The sequence below is a fragment of the Rhinatrema bivittatum genome, chromosome 4 (assembly GCF_901001135.1).
Source record: "Rhinatrema bivittatum chromosome 4, aRhiBiv1.1, whole genome shotgun sequence".
NCBI classification, from domain to species: Eukaryota; Metazoa; Chordata; class Amphibia; order Gymnophiona; family Rhinatrematidae; genus Rhinatrema; species Rhinatrema bivittatum.
In genome coordinates this window covers 140,748,089-140,771,065 of record NC_042618.1, presented here as the reverse complement: position 1 = coordinate 140,771,065, position 22,977 = coordinate 140,748,089, and the positions used below count along the sequence as shown (strand labels likewise).

Sequence of the window (22,977 nt, the reverse complement as noted above, 5' to 3'; positions counted from 1 at the left end):
CTGTCTTGGGATAACACCTATTACAAGGTAAGCAATTTTGCTTTATATGCATGCAAGGATATTTAAAGCATATGGTAAAACCTTATCACTCTAGTTTTATATAGCTGCATGTTTATTTATTTATTTATTTAGGGACACCTAGAGATTGCCTTATAGATTAAGGTACAATTTATGGGAACGATCTAATATTTGAATAAGGAATAATCGATCCCTATATTGCAGGAAATGTTTGCATAACAATTCAGTAGTTGTTTCCAAGACAAAGTTCAGTGTTTATTTGATTTTGAAACCAATTCCCAAACAGACTTTATCAATATTACCAAAGCATCCAGTTATCAAGGTTAAGAATCCTAAAACAGTGCCTGCAGCATTTGGTCTAACCTTATGAAAAGGTGGCGGATATAATAATTTAAAAAATCTTATTTATAGAAATCATTACATTTCTAGAGGTAGAGACAATATAACAGTCATATATTGGCAAGAAGTTGTCACAGCCCCCATATGAGTCTTGTAGGAAAATTAAAATAGACCACAAAATCATTCTTCATTCTACATTTCCCAGGTAACACAGTTTGTCTTATTTATCACCATATTATCCCTATTCGGTATTATATAGAAAGTATATACCATATTATCCCTGACAAATAGTGCCACTAGTTCTAATTTTATACATTTTAAATTCCATATGGCAAGTCAAATTCCCAGCATCCCTCTAGTTTGATAGTTTGATAGTTTACAGCTGAGAAGTATGTCAGAAAGTCAATCAAATATAGTTTTTATAAGTTAACAACTGCTCTGAGAACAATTGTGAAGTTAATAGAGGATGGAATGGTCATGGTACTCCTATATCTGGATGTTTTTGCTTAATCAAAACTAATTCTTTTTAGAATGGGATCATAGTATTATTCAATGTAGTGGAAGTTTTCTAGAGAGACAAGCATGGATAGCCAATTATGCAAAAGGATAATCAAGAACCTTCCTAATCCATGGAAATTTTATGGAACAACTTTCAATACCATGAAAGGGAAAGTTTATCAAACAGATAAGAGACTAGAGAAAATTCTGGGTTAAATGAAGACACTCATTGTGTTGGAAACACCAGGAGTAATGAATTTCTTTTCGCTTATTTTGGACAAAGAATACATCCATAGGTTGAATCCCTGGGCTGGAGCACATAACAGATCCCTACAGTGATCTTTGCTATCTCGTTGCAGCTTCCAGCACCAAAATAAATAAATAAGAGTTATCAGCAGTCCTCTTTGCTCTCAGTAAAAAAAAAAAACAACAAAAAACCCTTCTTAGAAGTTAAGCCATAGCTAGTAGTAAAAACAGTTGCATGACCTGTAAGATAGAGGGCATTCTGTTAAAAAGTCATTCAGTAGATGAGAAAAAAATGTTAGCATATTGAGCGCAATTCAATTTATTTATCTATCTATTTATTTAGCCATTTTATATATCAACATTCCAAATAAATATCACAGCGGTTTACAACATGATGTACATATTATACATCGACAAGTGCATTGAGTTAATGAGGTCAAACAACATACATTTTAAATATTGACACATGCTTGGGATAAGGTAATTAGTTCAAAAGATAGGTTCTTAATGACTTGTCTTTGAGGGTGCATGCTCTGTGTTCAGGTGATTTTAAGTTAGGTTATAGGCATTTTGAAATAACCATGTTTTTAGGTCACATTTGAATTTCTTTGTTTCTGGAGTCAGTCTTAGATATTCAGGTAGAGAGTTCCATAGCATTGGGCCTGCTATTGCGAACACGTGGTCTCTTATTTTTGTTAGGTGAGAATTCTGTAATGATGGCACAGCTAAAAGTCCTTTGTTTTGAGATCTTAATGATCTCTGTGGCCTGTATGATTGTAGAGCTACATCTACCAAACCAGAGTTGATAGAATGGATGGTGGAGTGTATTAATGTTAGGACTTTGTAGTTGATGCGGGATTGTACAGGTAGCCAATGAAGAGCTATCAGTGAATGTGATATGTGATCAAATTTCCTTGAACTTGTTAAGTGTCTAGCTGCGGCATTTTGTAATAGTTGTAGTTTTTTTAGAAGATAGTTGGGAACTCCGAGTACAAGTGAGTTAGAGTAGTTTAAGTTTGAGAAAATAAGGGTCTGCAGGACCGTGCGGAAGTCTATGTGATTCAGCAATGGTTTCGGTCTATGTAGTGAGTGCAGTTTGCCATATTCTGATTTGATTAATTTATTTATGTGCTCATTAATCTGTATACTACGCCCTGTACTTGGTCAGAGGGTGTAATGTTGAAGATATCCATGTCAAGTGTTTGAAGTCGCTATAGGTAGATTTCTTCAGTTTTATTAGTGTTGAGTAAGTTTAAGTTTGGATAGTTCTTGTTTTATAGCCTTTGTGTGTGTCACTAGTGTTAGTCTTGCATTTTCAATAGATTTGATGCATGGTATATAGAATTGAATGTCATCAATGGATAGGTAGAAGGTAATTCCTAGATCAGATAGAAATTTACATAGAGGAAGCATATAGATGTCGAATAGGGAGAGAGAGCCGAGGGAGCTGATCCCTGGGGGATACTACATCAATCAGGAAGGTGTTGGACATGTGGTTGCCCAGTTTGACTTGGAATGACCTTTTTGATAGTTAAGAGGAGAACCACTTCATTATATTGCCGACAATTCCGATTTTTCTCAACTGCTGGCATAGTAGGGTATGGTCAATGGTGTCAAAGGATGCTGTTAGGTCAAGTAGTACCAGGAAATAGGATTCGTCATTGTTAAATCCCCGTAATATGGAGTCCATTAAGGATACAAGTAAAGACTCGGTTGAGCAATTTTTCCTGAATGCGAATTGGATTGGATGTAAAATGTGCTGGTCATCTAGATAGTCTTCTAGTTGTGATAGTACTGCTTTTTTGAGAATTTTTGAGAGAAAGAGCAGGTTGGATATTGGTTTATAATTTTCCCAACTGTCAGAACCGCTGGTATTATTTTTAGTATAGGTTTTATTACTACTTGTTTCGCCATATCAGGGACTAAATTTTCCAGAAGTGATTGATTAAGAATGTGATTGTTGGGATGATAGTGCTATTTATTAGTTTTAAGGAGCTAGCTAGAATGGGGTCATGTGAGTGATTTGCAGGTTTTATTTTAGTATAAACAAACTGTGGGACTGGTTCTTCTTTTATCATGGGCAGAAATCAATCCATTTTGAATTTCTGCAATTATTATTGCAGGATAGAAAATAGAGGCAAATTAGCTTTTAATACTTACCAAGACAATAAAATAGGATTCTGTCCTTTAAGACATCTCAAGCAGAAAATTCAGTCTGGGAAACAATAACAGCCTGATTTTAAATGGCCAGCGTGCATAAAAACCGGGGGTTACGCCCGCGGCCGGGCCTTGTACACACCGCGTGCATTATAAAATGGGCCCGGCTGTGCACGCAACCCTCGTTACGCACACAAAAGCCGGGCCAAAGAAAAGGGGCAGTCCAGGGGGCGGGGAGGGGCAGTCCAGGGGGCAAGCTAGGGTGGAGTTGGAGGTGGCCAGAACAGCAGCCCTTTGCCGCTGTGCCAGGGGATCGTGCGCTGGCAGGCTGCCAGCTTGCGCAGCTTACCCCAACTCAGGAGCTGGCGTAAGTTCTAAAACAAAGAAAAATAAAAAAGGTAGGGCCTTTTAAGGGGTTGGGGAGGAGAGGGGAAGAGGGAGGGAGGGTAGGTAGGGGGAAGTTCCCTCCTAGTCTGCTCCTTAATTGGAGCAGACTGGGAGGGAAATGGGGGAGGCCTGATCTCGTCGCTGCGCGTAAATTGCATTTTTCAACCCCCCCTGCTTGTGCCTCCCTGGATTTTATAACATGTGCGCGCATGTTATAAAATCACACATCCATGTGCACGCGCCGGGTAGTGCGCGCACATGGATGGCACACGTATGTTTTTAAAATCTACATCAAAGGTCACATTCTCAAAAATTGTGCAACATTGATGGGTAACAAAGGTAGTTTTAAAGGTCTTTTTATGGACATTATTTACAATGGTAATGCCTCAGTGGACCATGATTTTGTTTCAAGATCTTAGGCTACAGACAGTCTTTCTATGTTTGTATCACAACTGCAAGACTAATGAACGAAATTCATGTATTGTGATTAGAGTCCCATTTTATAAGGTTCATCCTAGGTTCAGTTTTCAAAATTTCATTGTCTTGCTGGCATTTTCAAATGTATTTAAGTAAACGGAGAGAGAGATAATTACCGTATTTCTTTGATTCTAAGATGCCATTGATTGTAAGACGCACACTAATTTTAGTACCACCAACAATTTAAAAAAGCCAGTGGCATCTCAGGACCTCACTGTTACGATCCCGGTCACTAGCCTAGTGACCGGGCTCTTACCTTCCTCCATGGCGCCGCGAACCGCCGGGTTTCTGGCCTCCAGGGCCGCATGGCAGCGGCGTCTCCTCGTGGAGACGTCGTCAGAAACTCCTCCCCCCAGCCCTGGTACGCGCGCGCGCGAAGAGCCGTGTTTTAAGGCGTCTGCACCCGGATGTGCAGACACGCCTCTTTTGACGTCAGCTGATTGAGCAGGGGATTTAAGCCGGGACTTTTGAAGTTGCAATTCGCCTTGCAACGAGGTTTCTCTTCGGAGTGCTAGTTGCCATCGTTTATCTGCCTGCCTGGTTCCTGACTTCAGCCTGCCTGACTCTGGTATCGTTTATCTGCCTGCCTGGTTCCTGACTTCTGCCTGCCTGACTCTGGTATCGTTTATCTGCCTGCCTGGTTCCTGACTTCTGCCTGCCTGACTCTGGTATCGTCTATCTGCCTGCCTGGTTCCTGACTTCTGCCTGCCTGACTCTGGTATCGTTTATCTGCCTGCCTGGTTCCTGACTTCTGCCTGCCTGACTCCGGTATCGTTTGCCAGCCTGGTTCCTGATCTCTGCCTGCCTGACTCCGCTCTCTGCCTGCTTGTACCCCGGTTCGTATCGCTTCCTTGGATTCTTCTGTTATCACCTAAGACCCAGCGGTCCGGGTCCCTACAGGCTCCTCCTGGGGGGATCTCGGGCTTCCAGGGCGAAGACTCCTAAGCCCTAGTGACCCGGGCCTCCACAGCTCCTCTGGAGGGGTCACGGGTTCCCAGGTGAAGATTCATCGTTTCATCTAGTCTGCCTCCCGTCCGTCTCCCTCCGGCGGTCGGCCCAAGGATCCACTTCCGGATTGGTCAATCACAACAGTTTGCAAGGCGACGGATCCGGCAGATCTCGCTGGGCTTCAGGCCATTCCTGGGTTGGCACAACGCCTGGTGCAGCAGCAACAGGTGTTGGATTCGTTAGTAGCCACGGTTGAGCGCATGGCTACTCGAATGGACAATGAACCTCCTGGACAGGCTCCGCCTCCGGTTCCGGCTCCAGTAGTCACATTCCAGACTCAGACCCAGCTGCCTGCTCCTTCTCGTTATGCTGGGGATGCCAAAGCTTGTCGTGGTTTTCTCAATCAGTGCTATGTGCGGTTCGCTCTACTTCCCAATCAGTTTCCTACTGATGCAGTCAAGGTGGCGTACATTTTCTCCCTGCTGGATGACAAGGCGCTGAATTGGGCATCTCCTATGTGGGAGAAGAATGATGCCGCTCTCTCGAGTCTGGACCTCTTTGTGGCTGAGTTCAGAGCCGCGTTCGATGAGCCTGCTCGCCAAACTTCAGCGACTTCGGAGCTCTTGCAAATTCGCCAAGGACCACGTACACTGGCAGAGTACGCTCTGGAGTTCCGCACTCTGGCGCTTGAGGTGGGGTGGCGAGATGATGCCCTTCGGGGGATTTTTCTTGAAGGTCTAGCAGGCCGGATTAAAGACATTCTTGCTGCCAGAGAGCTCCCTGAAGATCTCAATGCTCTCATAGAGCTTGCTGGACGCATTGATCAGCGGTTGCAACAGCGGGCTAGAGAGCTACGCCCACTACGGCGCATGTCGCCACTAGCGCCGGTCTCGTCTAGACCTCTTGCCTCTGTTCCCCGGTCTACGGGGGCTACCGCAACACCATCTTCTGATGAGCCAATGCAGCTGGGAAGAACTACCCTGACTGAGGAGGAGAAGCGCCGCCGCAGGACACAAGGTCTGTGTTTGTATTGCGGCGGGAAAGGACATTTCCTGTCTAATTGCAAGGAACGGCCGGGAAACGCCCACGCCTAGGAGTAAGGGAGGAGTGTCCCCTGGGCTGTTTGAACGCTGCTCCTCAATGTACGGTACCGGTAACTTTAAAATTTCCGGAGGAGTCTTTTGAAACTCGGGCTCTGATCGACTCAGGGGCTGGAGGGAACTTCATTGCTCAGTCTCTGGTTGAGCGCCTGCAAATAACTACTCAACCTCGGGAGCCCTCCTTGCGAGTCACCTCCATTCAAGGGACTCCATTGGCCGGGAGTATCTCCTTGGTTACAGCTCCGATTTCTCTCCAGACCGGCCTATTCCACAACGAGGTGATCTCTTTCCTGGTCTTGGAAAAGTCGGTACATCCTATAGTTCTTGGCCTACCGTGGTTACAGCAACACTCTCCCATAATTCACTGGGACAATTTACAGATTGCTCAATGGAGTCCACAGTGCTTCCAGTCCTGCATTACTACTACTGGGAGTTCTCCCATCACTCTGGCACATGCAGGGCCAATTCTTCCGGCGGTGTACAGTGAGTTCTCCGATGTATTTTCTAAGGAAAAGGCGGAGTTGCTGCCACAACACCGTCCCTTCGACTGTGCCATCGAGCTTCTTCCCGGTACTACACCACCCCGGGGTAGGGTGTATCCGTTATCCCAACCAGAGACTAAAGCCATGTCCGATTATATTAAGGAGAACCTCGCTAAGGGGTTTATACGTCAGTCTACGTCTTCTGCAGGGGCAGGATTCTTTTTTGTAGCCAAAAAGGACGGATCTTTACGTCCTTGCATCGACTACCGTGGTTTAAATAGGATTACTAAAAAGAACCGCTACCCGTTACCCTTGATCCCAGAACTTTTGGACAGACTCCAGGGGGCTCGAGTTTTTACCAAACTGGACCTAAGAGGAGCCTACAATCTTGTGCGCATCCGTCCCGGGGATGAGTGGAAGACTGCTTTCAACACCCGGGACGGGCACTACGAATATCTGGTTATGCCATTCGGCTTGTGCAATGCTCCTGCCGTATTCCAGCATCTCATGAATGAGATTCTTAGGGAACTGCTGAACACTTGTGTCATTGTCTACCTGGATGATGTTCTCATATTTTCGCAAGATTTGGATTCTCATCGCCGACAGGTCCGGCAAGTTCTTCAAATTCTCCGAGACCAGCACCTTTACGCCAAACTGGAAAAATGTCTCTTTGAGCAGGACTCTTTGCCTTTCTTAGGGTATATCGTGTCTGCCACAGGATTTCGCATGGACCCAGAGAAGGTTTCGGCCATCAAGAAGTGGCCTCAGCCTACAGGATTAAAGGCGTTGCAACGCTTTCTGGGCTTCGCCAACTTTTACAGACACTTTATTCCAGGATACTCCCGGCTGGTGGCACCTTTGACAGCCTTAACAAGGAAAGGAGCGGATGTTCGCCACTGGTCTACAGAGGCTTGTAAAGCGTTTCAAGACTTAAAGGACGCGTTTCTGTTGGATACTTGCCTACGACACCCTGATCCGTCACGTCCCTTCATAGTGGAGGTAGATGCGTCCAGTGTGGCGGTAGGTGCAGTACTTTCTCAGCACTCTAGTGCAGGAACTTTACTCCCATGCTCGTATTTCTCGAAGAGATTCACTCCTGCCGAAAACAATTATGGTATCGGCGATAAAGAACTTCTCGCCATCAAGTTGGCGTTTGAGGCATGGAGGCAGTGGCTAGAAGGAGCTCAGCACCAAATCACGGTGTACACTGACCATAAGAACCTGGAGTTTCTTTCCCAAGCCCAACGCCTCAATCCCAGGCAGGCGAGATGGTCATTGTTCTTTAGTCGGTTCGATTTTATCCTCAAGTACCGACCCGCCGCTAAGAACATCCGAGCCGATGCTCTGTCCCGTAACACCATCCTTGAGGAAAGGAGTGACTCTCCACAGTATATCATTGACCCAGCCAGGATTTCTCTTGACTGCACTAGTGTATCTCAGCAAGGACGAGTAGTAGTACCTCGACGAGACCGAAGGAAGGTTCTGGAGTGGGCTCACGACTCCCTTACAGGAGGTCATGCCGGCCGAGTAAGAACTCTCACTCTCTTGAATCGATTCTACTGGTGGCCTCGGGTACGTCAGGACGTTCAGGAATACGTGGCATCTTGCCCAGTATGTGCCAGGCAAAAGCCACTTTCGGGTCGACCTTGGGGTCTGCTACAACCGTTACCCATTGCCACAGAACCATGGACACATATTGCCACAGACTTTGTGGTAGATCTCCCTCCTTCAGAGGGTAAGACTGTAATTTGGGTTATTGTGGACCGTTTTTCTAAAATGGTACATCTCGTACCACTGGACAAACTGCCTTCTGCACCTGAGTTAGCACAGCTGTTCGTACAACACATCTTTCGAGTCCATGGTCTTCCACAAAGTATAGTCTCTGACCGTGGACCTCAGTTTACAGCTCGCTATTGGCGAGCCCTTTGCAAACAGTTCGGGGTTCAGTTAAATTTCTCCACCGCTTTTCACCCCCAAAGTAATGGACAGACGGAAAGAATGAATCGGTCTCTCAAGTCTTTTCTCCGCAGTTTCATTTCTGAGAAAAGAGATAATTGGGTGGCGTTGTTGCCTTGGGCAGAATTTGCATATAATAACCATGAACACTCTGTCACGGGCCAATCACCTTTTCAAACGGTTTTTGGTCGTCATCTCAAACCTCCTGTCCCAGTTCCAGTGAAGGTGGCATCTCCTGCGGCTCAGTCAGCAGCGACTCAATTTCGTCACCTATGGCAATCTCTTCAGCATCGTCTTTCTTCTGCAGCACGGAAAGCACAGACAACAGCGAATCGTCATAGACGGGCTGCTCCGACACTACTACCTGGTACTAAAGTATGGTTAAGTACCAAAAATTTGCACCTTTCAGGCTACTCTCGCAAGTTGGCTCCTAAATTCTGTGGTCCATTTCCAGTGGCAGAACGTATTGGATTGGTATCCTACAGACTTCGACTGCCATCATCATTGCGCATTCACAATGTATTTCATGTGTCCCTGTTAAAACCTGTGGTCCACTCCCGTTATCATCACCTCACTCCGGATGATGTCTCAGCATCATCTCCTGGGGATCCGGTCTATCAAGTACACGAGGTACGGGACGTACGATTTCACAATCGTCGGTGGGAATATTTGCTAGCCTGGGAAGGCTGTGGTCCTGAGGAGGATTCCTGGGAACCTGCGCGGAATATCCTGGATAAGACTCTGCTGTCCCAATTTCACTTGGACAACCCTGGAAGGCCCGGTCCTTCAAAGAGGGGGCGTAAAGTGGGGGGTACTGTTACGATCCCGGTCACTAGCCTAGTGACCGGGCTCTTACCTTCCTCCGTGGCGCCGCGAACCGCCGGGTTTCTGGCCTCCAGGGCCGCATGGCAGCGGCGTCTCCTCGTGGAGACGTCGTCAGAAACTCCTCCCCCCAGCCCTGGTACGCGCGCGCGCGAAGAGCCGTGTTTTAAGGCGTCTGCACCCAGATGTGCAGACACGCCTCTTTTGACGTCAGCTGATTGAGCAGGGGATTTAAGCCGGGACTTTTGAAGTTGCAATTCGCCTTGCAACGAGGTTTCTCTTCGGAGTGCTAGTTGCCATCGTTTATCTGCCTGCCTGGTTCCTGACTTCAGCCTGCCTGACTCTGGTATCGTTTATCTGCCTGCCTGGTTCCTGACTTCTGCCTGCCTGACTCTGGTATCGTTTATCTGCCTGCCTGGTTCCTGACTTCTGCCTGCCTGACTCTGGTATCGTCTATCTGCCTGCCTGGTTCCTGACTTCTGCCTGCCTGACTCTGGTATCGTTTATCTGCCTGCCTGGTTCCTGACTTCTGCCTGCCTGACTCCGGTATCGTTTGCCAGCCTGGTTCCTGATCTCTGCCTGCCTGACTCCGCTCTCTGCCTGCTTGTACCCCGGTTCGTATCGCTTCCTTGGATTCTTCTGTTATCACCTAAGACCCAGCGGTCCGGGTCCCTACAGGCTCCTCCTGGGGGGATCTCGGGCTTCCAGGGCGAAGACTCCTAAGCCCTAGTGACCCGGGCCTCCACAGCTCCTCTGGAGGGGTCACGGGTTCCCAGGTGAAGATTCATCGTTTCATCTAGTCTGCCTCCCGTCCGTCTCCCTCCGGCGGTCGGCCCAAGGATCCACTTCCGGATTGGTCAATCACAACACTCACTTTTGCTGATGGGGAGTGGGAACTCCGGCAGCAGGTCACTGCTCCGCGCCGCCGTGGGACCTTCCTGCTGGCGGCAATGGCACCCTCCCCCTGTTGTCACCTGAGACAGAACACCCCCCTCACCCCCCCTTGGTATGCCATTGATCCTTTCAGATATCAATAAAAAATGTAAATAAAAAAAGAAACACATTTATCCAATCTCATCTCTGTGAATAGTCAACAATGGAGCAAAGTGGAGCAATAACAGTAAAACTTGGACGCAGGGTTTCCACGTAAAAACAAAATGGGGTAGATTTTCAAAACAGCGTGCGGGCGTATATGTGTGCATGCTACCCGGCGCACAAACATGTATGCCCGATTTTATAACTTGCGCACGCAAATTATAAAATTGGGGGTTGGCACGTGAAAGGGGGTGCCCAATTGTGCACCTTGCACGTGCCGAGCTGCGCTGCCTTCCCCCATTCCCTACCCCCCCACCCCACCTTCCCTTCCCCTACCTCCCCCACCCTTTCCCCCCCTACCTTTTTCTTCTTTTTTTTTGTTTTAAAATTTACTTCAGCCCTGGGGCTGAAGTAAGTTGCACGTGCCGGCTGAACAGTAAATGGCCATTGAGCCGGGAGCTTCTGATCCCGCCCCACCCCTGGACCACCCCACTCCTTTTTGCAAGCCATGGGACTTACACGCATCCTGGGGCTTTATGTATGTCGCCGGATTTACACGCGTAACCTTTTGAAAATCCGGCCCAATATGTGGTGCCATGTGCAAAGCGCAGGAAAATTCGAAAAAAACTGCGTTTCTAAGATGCACCCTAATTTTGGAGATGTTTATGTGGGAAAAAAGGTACATCTTAGAATCGAAGAAATACAATAATATTAATATTCTTAGAAGTTCAGCTAATAAAACACTTGGAGGTTACAAATACCGTTCAAAGTACAGACAAATTAATTGAGTTGTTGGGGTTCAATGCAAAGGAGAAGCAGCATCAAATGTGACAACTGTAAGATGCTTTAAAGAGTCTGTTTCAAACATAATCTTATTGAAAGGAAAATAGATTCCATCACACTCTATAAGAGCACAATTGACCTAATGGGCAGAAATGAGTGCTATAAATCCTGCAGAAAGTTAAATAGCAGTTTCTTGATCATCATCGCACACGTTCATTAAATATTATGTTGAATATATCCACCAAAGAAACACGTGGATTATGGAGCAAAATGCCTTAACGGCGATCTATCTGTCTCTCACCCAGGATAATTGGGTTTTGACACATTCTAGTCATTCTGGACTGGTGTAGCAGAAAGACAAGGAGGAAAAAATTAAACTTACCTGATACTTTTCTTTCCTTTATTTCTGCTTAACTAGTCCAGAAACCCACCCAAATCAGAAAACAAACAAATAAATAAATAAATAAATAAAACTAAAAAATATACGAGTTCAAGAAAGAGCTTAATCAAGTAAAATGATTATATTTATTAGTTTTTAAATAGATTGCACAAAGGTTGTTAATAGCTTTGTTAGATGAATACTGGCTTTTCAGGATCATATAATAAATAGTAGAGGTGATGTCATATTTAAAACAAAAAAACCAAACCTCTGCCTCCATTGGCTGGAAGTGGGGATAAACCCAATTATTCTGGATAGCTGTAGCAAAAATAAAGGAAAGAAAATTGTCAAGTTTAATTTTTCCATTTAGGTGTAACACCAGCAGATGTCACTGCTGCACTAACATTCATTCATTATTGAAATTATATGGTATATATAAAATATTGCTATTCAGATAGTGCAGACTAAAAATTTCCAAAATAAAGAAATAAGTAAAAATAGTAGCTTTATTTAGACCTGGATAAATCTTTCTGGGGTGAATTTTCAAAAGATTTCCATGCATACAATTATCATATATACTTGTAAGCAGTATGTACACACGAACATGGTGTTTTGGAAGCATTGTGAATTTACACATGCTTGTGATGTCACACATAAATCTTAACAGGAAAAAGAGGGAGAGTTTAAATGTTTTTCGTGGTAGGTTTGGAACTATGTTCACAAGTTACTATTTTGTAAGCAGTATGGGCTAGATTTTAAAAGCCCTGCGCGCCGGCGTGCTTATATTGCATAGGCCGCCGGAGCGCGCAAAGCCCCGGGAGGGCCTAAGTCCCGGGGCTTTGTAAAAGGGGCGGGAGGGGGCGTGTCTGGGGCATGTCGGCAGTCCGGGGGCGTGTCCTGGGGGCATGCTTCAAGCAGGCATAACTTGCACAACAAAAGGTGGGGGGGGATTTAGGTAGGGCTGGGGGGTGGGGTAGATGGGGAAGGGAGGGGAAGGTGGGGGGACGTGGAGGGAACGGAGGCAGGCTGCGCGGCTCGGCGAGCGCAGGCTGCCGATTTTGCGCAGCCTTGCGCGCGCCGACCCCGGATTTTATAAGATACATGCGGCTATGCGCGTATCTTATAAAATCCGGCGTACTTTTGTTGGCGCCGGTTGCACCAACAAAAGTACGCACGCGCGTACTGTTTTAAGATCTACCTCATTATGCACATACATTATCGACTTGTCTGTATGCTTTTACACCTGCTGATTAAGTCACAAAAGTGAAATTTCACTTGTCTTTTATCTGCAATTTTTGGGTAGGACTTCTGGGTTATGTGGTGGGGGTAGGTTAAGTGCTGGAGGGTCTAAGTGAAGTGATAGAGGTTTTGGCGAACTGGTAATTCCAAGTACACAAATAAGTATTTTCATACGGGGAGTACGCAAATATTTTTTGAAATACCTGCCTCTTTTTATAATTGAGGATTATTGTAGGTACCTATTACAGTTATTATGTGTATTAAATGTTTGCACACACTTTTATAAAATAAGTAGACAAAGGGCCAGATTTTATAACATGCTCACGGGCGTAGATTTGTTCGCACAACCAGGCACAAACAAATCTATGCCCAATTTTATAACATGCGCACGCAGCCGCGCACATGTTATAAAACTAGGGTCAGCGCGCGCAAGGGGGTGCACAATTGTGCAACTAGCGCGCGCTGAGCTGAGCAGCCTTCCTCCATTCCCTCCGCCCCCCCTCCCTTCCCCTATCTAACCCGCCCCCCAGCCCTAACTAAAACCTGCCCCTGACTTTTGTTGGAGAAGTTATGCCTGCTCTCCGTCCCGCGACCCAGTGGCTGTTCCGGAGGCCTCGGTACCACCCCCGGAACGCCCCCGGGCCAGCGCCCCACCCATGACCCCGCCCCCGGAACGCCCATTTTTCAAGCCCTGGGACTTAAGCGCACTCGGCATGGGCAGGGGGCGGCAGGGGTAGGTTTTCCGGGGTTGCGCGCGTATCTTACGAGCGCAACCCCGGAAAACCTACCCCATAGTATGTGACTCCCTGAGATACATAGTATTTTATAAATAACTGGGAGAGGCAAGATTCGCTTTCCTTTTACCCCCCCCCCTCCCCAAACACATTCCCCCTTTTCCTTGCTTCACTGAAAAACGACAAACATCTTTATTTGGTCAAATAAAGGCCGCAGTTTATTTACACCAGACCCGAGCCCCATAACTTTATAACAAAGCTAAAACATGACCCCCCCCTTGTAACATCCTTCTTAACCTGCCCCCCACCTCATCCCAGTGGTAGAGCTCCGCCTGTATCCTCCAGACCACTTACCCCACCTCGTCCGAGCGTGGGTAAGTGATATCGCCTCTGAGCATCGGCCCCCCTCTTGCTCATTGGCCATCTCGTGCAGCAGCCCCCCCGCACTGCACAAGATTCTCCCCCCCCCCCTTTTGCATACCTTTTAACAATACAATAAATCAACAACATTTGGGCTCGGGTTTACCGCCACCACTGCGACAAATACATATAGCCATACACTTTAACAATACCACAACGACCCCCTCTGGGCGGGAGGGAGGGAAAGCTTCTTGCCTGCTGCCTCGGCCGTTTCCCTGCCAACTGAGGCTCAGTAACGGCTGCTCCCACTGACTCACTTTCCTTGTCCAATCCCTGGTCCGCCTTTAAAATTCCTATACCCTATTGGCTCCCTACCTAGCCCTCTCCCCCCCCTCCTTTCTAATTCCTCCCCTTTGTTTTTCTTCCTCACTAGGGCCTCGCTCTCTTGCCGCCCGTTATTTTCGCAGTGTGAGACAAGCTCACCCTGCTTTAACTAACTGGGAGAGGCAAGATTCGCTTTCCTTTTACCCCCCCCCCCTCCCCAAACACATTCCCCCTTTTCCTTGCTTCACTGAAAAACGACAAACATCTTTATTTGGTCAAATAAAGGCCGCAGTTTATTTACACCAGACCCGAGCCCCATAACTTTATAACAAAGCTAAAACATGACCCCCCCCCCTTGTAACATCCTTCTTAACCTGCCCCCCACCTCATCCCAGTGGTAGAGCTCCGCCTGTATCCTCCAGACCTCTTACCCCACCTCGTCCGAGCGTGGGTAAGTGATATCGCCTCTGAGCATCGGCCCCCCTCTTGCTCATTGGCCATCTCGTGCAGCAGCCCCCCCGCACTGCACAAGATTCTCCCCCCCCTTTTGCATACCTTTTAACAATACAATAAATCAACAACATTTGGGCTCGAGTTTACCGCCATAGAACAATGACAACGCCGCGTTGTCACTGTTCCCCCCCACTGCGGCCCCTATTTCTGGTAATAGCATGCTCCAGACCCTCCTGCAATGCATTATTGAATAGATCAATTCCAACATCAGACAAATGGACACCATCTGACCTAAATAAACCTGGAATCACCTCCCAAGACCACTCATGCCTCACCCAAAACCCACCCTGTCTCACCAACCACTTCCCTATTTGTTTATTCAGTTTTCTGACACCTTTGTACTAGAGTGGTGACTCCAAAGATTTAAACCTCACAATTATGTCAGACCACCCCGACATAGTGTTAGGCAACCCGTTCAAAATGGTGTCTAAATCCTTCCTGATTTTAAACACCATTTCCTTGCACGACCACTCTCCAATATCATTTCCCCCCAAGTGTATTAACAAAATATTTGGCTTTTGATGTTCAATCATACATTTTTTGCAAAAAGGATAACAATCCATCCCACTTCATCCCGCAACGACTCAACCATTTAATGTTCCAGTTCAGCGCTTCCAACTCGAGATGTGGTCCATACGGCCTCTTTACTGCTCTCTGCTGCGCCCAATGCACAAAAGAATGGCCCACAACCCAGGCACATTCTTGCACCCCCCGACATACACTCCATTCTGCAAAAGAGACATAACTGTTAATACCTCTGTCTGATACCTCCCCTCCCCCCTTGTATGGTTTTTTTTTTTTTTATTACAAGCCCTGTCTCACATAAGACAAAAAGGCTTTCGACTTCCACCTCCCTATGGATTGTATTGCCTCGCTAGGGCAACCACTCTCCGCTGCCGATGTCGCCGCACCGATCCTGAACGAATGTGAGGTATAACACTGCGAATTCCATCCCAAGACCCCCAAGACTCTTTTCAGCACCTGCACAAACTGATACACCGTCAACGGCGATCCATCCTGATGCACTAAAAATGAACCCCCTACTCTAGGTCTCACCTCCACAAAATGCTGAGTATTGCGTACTGGACACACCAACCTATCTACCGCTGGCACCAGAGTCACAAATTGCCCCTTACCCTGTTGATCTACCTTGGAACGGTGAATGCAAATTGTCACCGCCGTGTTGCAAACCCACACATTCTTTAACATTATTCCTGTCCCCGCTGTGTTTATTTTTGAAGTTGCCACTAACTCCCTCACTCTCATTGCCCCGAAAAATGCTAGCACACAAACTGTCCGGAACAGCAACACCTCATAACCTGACCAGCATACCTCCTGTAAACGCCCCACTAGTACTATAAGGTCCTCATACTGGATGGGAAGCCTCCTATCCAGAGTGCACCCTCTCTCCCTGGTCCAGCCTCCCACTGATACTCTAGGACACTTTGCTGACTGCCTGTTAATTACTTGAACTATTCCCAAATTATCACACCAAAACAAAACTCTTCTATTTGCTAACTGCCGTCCCCATATACTCAACGCTACCACTATCGGGAATAGCTCCCAGAAATTAATATTCCTAAGCAACCTTTCCCCCTTCCATTCTTCCGGCCACCGTTCAGCACACCACTTTCCTTGAAAATAAGCTCCAAACCCATACCCCCCCGCTGCATCAGTGAAAAGCTCCATATCACAATTTGATACTTCCGCGCTCTGCATAATGCATACCCCATTAAAAGATTCCAAGAAAACCTCCCACACCCCCAACTCATCTTTTACCCTACGGGTCACTCTGATATAATGATGACTGGCCCGTACCCCCACCATGGTGCTCAATAACCTCCTGATAAACGCCCTTCCCATAGGAATTACCCTGCACGCAAAATTCAATGCACCGATTAACGACTGCATTTGCCTTAACGTGACCTTAGAAGCCCTTCGTATACCCTGTACCAAACCTTTTAATCTCAGCACTTTCTCCACCGGCAATCGCGACTCCAAGGCTACCGAATCAATCTCGATCCCCAATGTTGCGGATTGCCAAATTGTTGCAAACAAATGCACACTCCTAGCAACTACCTTCTGAGCTGATTTTGAAGCAATGTGGAGAGTAAGGATACTTTGCTATTTTGCTTAAGCTCACTAACTCCCTGATTTGCTTATGATTTTCCTTTATTGTTATGCCCTGGCTTTCAAATTTTTGCGAGCCTGCCCAAGAGTCTATTTGGACCACTTTTCTATGCTCAAAATTTCCTATATAGCATGCTATATTTAGAGTGCTCAAAAGAGCATTGCTGTGCATAGCAAAATTTATTGCATAGGACCAAAACTGGTTTGCCTTTTGTCAAGATTGTTAATGGGAGAAACAAAATATGAACCTTGGTCTACTGTTTCCCAGTCCATAATGCTAAACAGTAGGCTAATTTCTCTTCTAAGAGGCATGAATGATAAAGATCATATATAGGATAGAATTTACTTTCTGCCTTAAGAGAGGTGTGCTAATGAAGTTGCAATCATGGCTTTTTGGAGAAGCATTTGGGGTTTCTTCATGAGAAGAGGTCAATTAAATATACTGTATGTGAAAATTCATATTTAGTTGTGAAATCGGGGTGGGGTGGTGAGGTTATAGGTGATATAGGATATGGGAGGTAGGTGTGATGGGTTGATGGACTGAAGGGCGATAGTGGGGCAAGGAGATGCTGGGGTAATTTGGAGGTTAGTAAAGTATTAATTGTTAAATTTTAATTGTGGCATAGATCACCATTTTGGATGATTATGTCTATTGTAACTCATTCTGGGCTGAAAAGATGAGCATGTAATCAAGTATTACTAAATAAAAAAGTAAATTTGAACTCATGCGATAATATAATAGGAAAAGAGGTTGGGATATGTCTTTATATATCAGGGCAGGGCATTAATCAATAATGTTTCTGCAGGTAAAATGCTGTTTTACACGTGGGAATGGGCTGTTTGATTATTACCCACCCTCTACATGTGAAAATATATGCATATATCAAAAATGCCTATACTTTTACCTGTGCACTTTGTAGGCATTTCTGAGGGTAAGGTGAGCTTCAGGAAGGCATATATGCGCGTAGTATTGTGCCCATAAATATTTGTTCTTTTCTTTGATTATTGGTGCAAACCCTGCAGAGATGCCCAGAATGAAGAAAAAGTACCCATGAAGTTTAAGCAATGGCACCCAGTTTTGATTCTTTACTCCTATATATAATAATATATCTTGAGCCCTGGTTTAGGGAAAAAATGTATTTTTACAAGCTAGTCTTGATCTTTGTAACATCATAAGTGAGGTGACTATAACTAATAAATAAAATTAAAGGTTTGATTTGTCCAGTGTTTTCTCCCGTACGGGCCGATTCAGTATGGTGCGCTCGGCTGAGCGCACCTTTAGCCCCGGTTTGGCCGCGCGTTTTCGATGCGCTATTTTTACCTCTTATATAGTAAGTGGTAATAGCGCGTCGAAAACGCGCGGCAAACCCCCCCGAAACTAATAGCGCCTGCAACATGCAAATGCATATTGATGGGCCTATTAGTTATTCCCGCGTGATACAGAAAGTAAAATGTGCAGCAAAGCTGCAAATTTTTCTTTCAGAAATTAACGCCTGCCCAAAGGTAATATTAATAGCGATATTAATAGCGATATTAAGTCGGAGGCCCCAAAATTTAAAAAAAATTTTAAATTAAAAAAAAAATTTTTTAATCTGCCCGCGGCTCGCGGGTTGGAAGACAGACACTCAATTTAGCCGGCGTCCATTTTCCGAACCCATAGCTGTCAGCAGGTTTGAGAACCGACGCCGGTAAAATTGAGTGTCTGCTGTCAAACCCGCTGACAGCCCCCACTTCTGTCAAAAAGGAGGCGCTAGGGACGCGGTAGTGTCCCTAGCGCCTCCTTTTACCGTGGGCCCTCATTTAAATACTCGATTGTGCGCCCAGGAGAGTGGCCTGGGCGCGCGTTGGGAGAACGGGCGCTCGCCTCGGAGCGCCGGCTCTCCCGTGGTTTTTACTGTATCGGCCCGATATTTTGGGAGAAACTTCAGGCCCTATCTTTTATATTTTCAGTCAAAATGATATCTGATGTCTGCAACTATTATCTCATGATTATTTTAATTTCACGGATGAAGTATTCACGGAGCACACTAAAAAATATTTTAAAAAGTTTTGTTCATATTCTTGGACTGACCAATGATTAAATGTAAGGCAAAGTGAGAAAAAAGCTGTATAGCATTACACAATGATGCCTATTATGATGGTCAATTTGTAAGCGTCAATATATTGATTTGATAACTGGGAAATTTGTGGTTGGTTTTGAGTATTCAGTTGACTCACAGTTTCCATAAGAATTGTCGTGCTGTGCTTTTTTGAGTTGTTAGTGCAACTATTATCTTACATATATATGGGTTTCCAAAATCTCTGTGCTCTTATCATGTTACACTTACAATTCTCATTTTTTGTCATTTGTTCCTATTACAGAATTCTCCATGAAGGAATTCATGTATCAGAATTGTTGGAGCAAAATTTGAAGGATAGCATTCATGTTTTGCCCCCTCGAAGACCTGAAAACATGGATGAATGGCAGGGATTAGCTGAACAGTATGTTGAAGGCGTACAGATGGAGCTCGTGGGGGAAAAAGTAAGATGTCATTCTTCTTACACATGAAAAAGAGAAAAACTTAAGCAAGCAAAAATTTTTCGCAAGCTCAAATACCCTGAATGGAATTAGAAATGTATGATATATATTCATCTTTTTGTGAAAGTCTTCATTTTAGAGTGCATCATTTGTATCTCCAGAAAGACATAAAGCCCTATTTACAGGGAAGATAACTTTCAAACCAGTATGCGGGCGCACATATGCATGCATGTGTTGGCCTGTGCTTAGAGATGCAGCTATTTTGTAACTTGTGTGCATATATGCACGCCTGTTATAAAATAACCCGGCTGGGGAGTGAGAGGAGAGCTGGGAGCCATCTGTCGGGATCCGGTGGAGAGTCCCCTCTCCCGTTATTACCTTGCGCGCGCCGCCGGGCTTACTCAACATAGGCTTGGCGCACGCTGGGGGAACTTCGGGCAGGTTTTTGGGGAGTACGCACGTATCTTACGCGTGTACCCCTTTGAAAATCTGGCCCATAATTTCCCCTGTGGTGAAAAGAGATATTCCTGTAGGCGAGGTTGTGGGAGGCTTTCAATTACGCACGTACTTTTACATATTCAAAAGTATGTTTGTAACTTTGTGGAACATATATCTGCTTGTAGCAACTCTTTTAGTTTGCACTGAGAAGGCAGGGGTTACATTCAGTCCTAGGGCTAAGTCCTTACTCACTCTCAACAATCTCATGGGTGGTTCTCAGAAAGTAGAGGTCAATAACCTCCAGGGCCCAAGGTGCAAGGGGAAACCCTTTCCACTGGGTGTAATCAGTCATTTTGGGATTTTTCTTTACCAGGCAATTTCAAATAAGTAAGCTAGTCACTCAAACAGGGTGTTCCAAAACATATGATGACTGCAGAACTTCTTCAGTGGTTATATCTTGGTATCAAACACAGTTTATCTTAGTTACATCTATGAATTGTCCAAAATCTCAGTTCTGCTTATCTGTATAAGTGTCCCTAAGTGTTATAGATCCTAGGATATCCTTCCTTTCAAAGTATAAAAAGTAAGGCTCTCCCTTCCATAAATCAGCAAAAATACCTGAGGAAATACTTCAACAGACTCCAGTTTTCCCAGTCCTTTACTCTCTAAAGGGGCAGAGACTCCTGAGTGTATGTCCATATGAAATCCTTTGAACTCTTCCACTTTCTCCTCAGATGTTAACTGGATCTTTCTGGTAGGAAGTCTCAAACAGTACACAACAGGGAACATTCCTTTCCTTCCCTACTTCTGGGCAGAAAAGTTGGCAGAAAACTTTCCCCTAAAACCAAAAAGATAGATTTCACAAAAATCTCCACAAGCTTCATCAAAAAGACAACATAGTTATCCCTTCCATCCACTGAATATGAGATGGAAAAAATAGGTTTTCTCTTCCTAGGCATTCCCAGAACAGGGAGATTCCCTCCCTGAGTAGAACTAGGGGATCCAGAAAAAATCTAGAAAATGAAAGTTAAAAAATCCTTAAATCAAAAAATACTGAAACACACTTACTATCCAGGTTGTGAACTAGAAAAGTACAGTCTCACTTCTTGTTTTGTACAGCCATTGGTATAAGGCCCAACTACCCTGGGACATGGGAACAAAGCAAAAGATCCTCTCTCTTCAAACTCCAAACAAAAATGCCACATTTTCCCGTCGATAGCAGGGCTGAATTAGCCATGCTGTCTGGGAGCGTCTCGCGACCGGTCAGTAGGCAGAGTTTTCTCAGTTAGTACAGAGTTTTGAACTCTGTACGGCTGTGCGGCGAGCTTCCCGTGTGATTGCCTTGTTACCTCAGTCTCTTTTTTCCGCGTGCACTCTGCACGCGGGGTTTTTTCTCCTCCTCGTCTCTGAAGAGATTTTTTCTCAAATTTTGTTTTTTCTTCATTTCTTATGGGCAGTGATGGGTCCTAAGCCATCAGGATTTAAGTACTGCCAATGAGGTAAAATTATGTCCATTACAGATGGACATAATTACTGCTATATATGCCTGGGACCAGAACACGACCAAGTCTCATGCCGGGACTGTGGTCATATTTCCCCAGGGCCCAAAGGAAGCGTGCAGAAAAAATTGCAAGTCTAAAGATATCGTCCACACAGTCTTTGCCGGGATCGTCGAAGAGACCGAAGAAGTCTCCGTCTAAAAGGTCTGCTTCGCTAGAGGGTGCCTTGGCCAGGTTGGTCAATCCACCAGGGCCAGTGAAGGGAGTTGAGGCCGCAACTCCTCTTTCACAGAAATCCCCTCATGAGCCGCGTGGGTTTCAGTTCACTGAACCCACTCGATCCCGCTCACTGACACCGAAGAAGTCGGGTCATAAAAAATCAAATCGGCCGAAGCAGGACGGCGCATCGGCGCTGGGATGCATGCATGGTGCATCGTCACATAGCCCGGCGCACAACTCATTGGCGCACAAGTCGGCGCACGATGTAACGGCGCATGGCTCCGCGCACAAGACATCGGCGTGCAGCTCCACGCACAAGTCACCGGCGCACAGATGTGCACACATAACATCGGCACACAACTGCATGCACGATGCATCGGTGCACCAATCGGCGCACAAAGGTGCATCTAAGCGTACAGCATGTATGCCACACGACGCAGCGAAGCATCATGACTCAAAACGTGCGAAGCTATCGATTCAACCTCGAATTCCGACGCACATGACACCAGTCTTGATGCAGCCTACACTGCTAATTCAGGAATATCTTAAAAAGTCACAAAAAACTAAGCATCTAACATCTTCAAAACTTAGTGAGACAGATTCTGACCAGCATGTGGAACTAGTCTCTGTCCATGACTCTGATACCTCTAGCGAGGGTTCTGATTCTGATGGGTCTTCGGTTAGTAGACCACAATCCCCTCGTCTTCTCCATAACTCAGACCTGACTCCTCAAGACTTGCTCAGAGCAGCAATGCCTCCAGGACCAGGTCCATTTCATGGACCTGCACAACCTCTCGCATCTAAAGCGATGTTGCACATTTTGCAGGCATTAAATACTTTTTTCCAAGATTTAAGCACAGCACATTCTCAGCCTTCACTTGCGCCTTCTCAGCCTTCACCATCTGCATCACCAACTCCACTCCTTCTGTCTCAGCCATCAGCACCATCTCCAATCGCTGATCGACCAGACTCTCCAGACTTGCCATGGACATCGTCCCCTGGTTCATCTACAGGATTCCCATCTGACCCTCCAGAAAGTCTCCCAGAACCTTATTCCCCTCCCGAAGACTTGTCCTACGCAAAGTTCATCGAGAAAGTAGGCTCTCTTTTAAATATTGAGACGGGAAAGATCTCTGATCCTAGGTCGGAGGTTCTTGGAATACTGAAAATATTCGAAATGCCTCCAGAGCCAACAGCTGTACCACCACATACAGTGCTGGATACAGTTCTTCATAAAATGCAGGAGAAACCTTTTACCACCACAGCCACATGGAGGAAAATGGACTTAAAGTACCGTATGCGTAATTAAACAATTTACAATTCCACACAATTGCCACACAACTCAATAGTAGTGGAATTTGCACTATCAAAGGCGA

The 22,977-nt window shown here is 45.7% G+C and overlaps 1 protein-coding gene across 1 annotated transcript in view; it reads left to right on the top strand.

The window, feature by feature from the left end:
• TTC6 (tetratricopeptide repeat domain 6) overlaps positions 1 to 22,977 on the top strand; it is an 832,741-nt gene that overhangs the window by 186,760 nt on the left and 623,004 nt on the right. Inside the window, exon 7 of the mRNA XM_029598902.1 lies at positions 19,289 to 19,448. Within this exon, the coding sequence (XP_029454762.1) occupies positions 19,289 to 19,448 (160 nt within the window). The remainder of the gene's footprint in view (positions 1 to 19,288; positions 19,449 to 22,977) is intronic.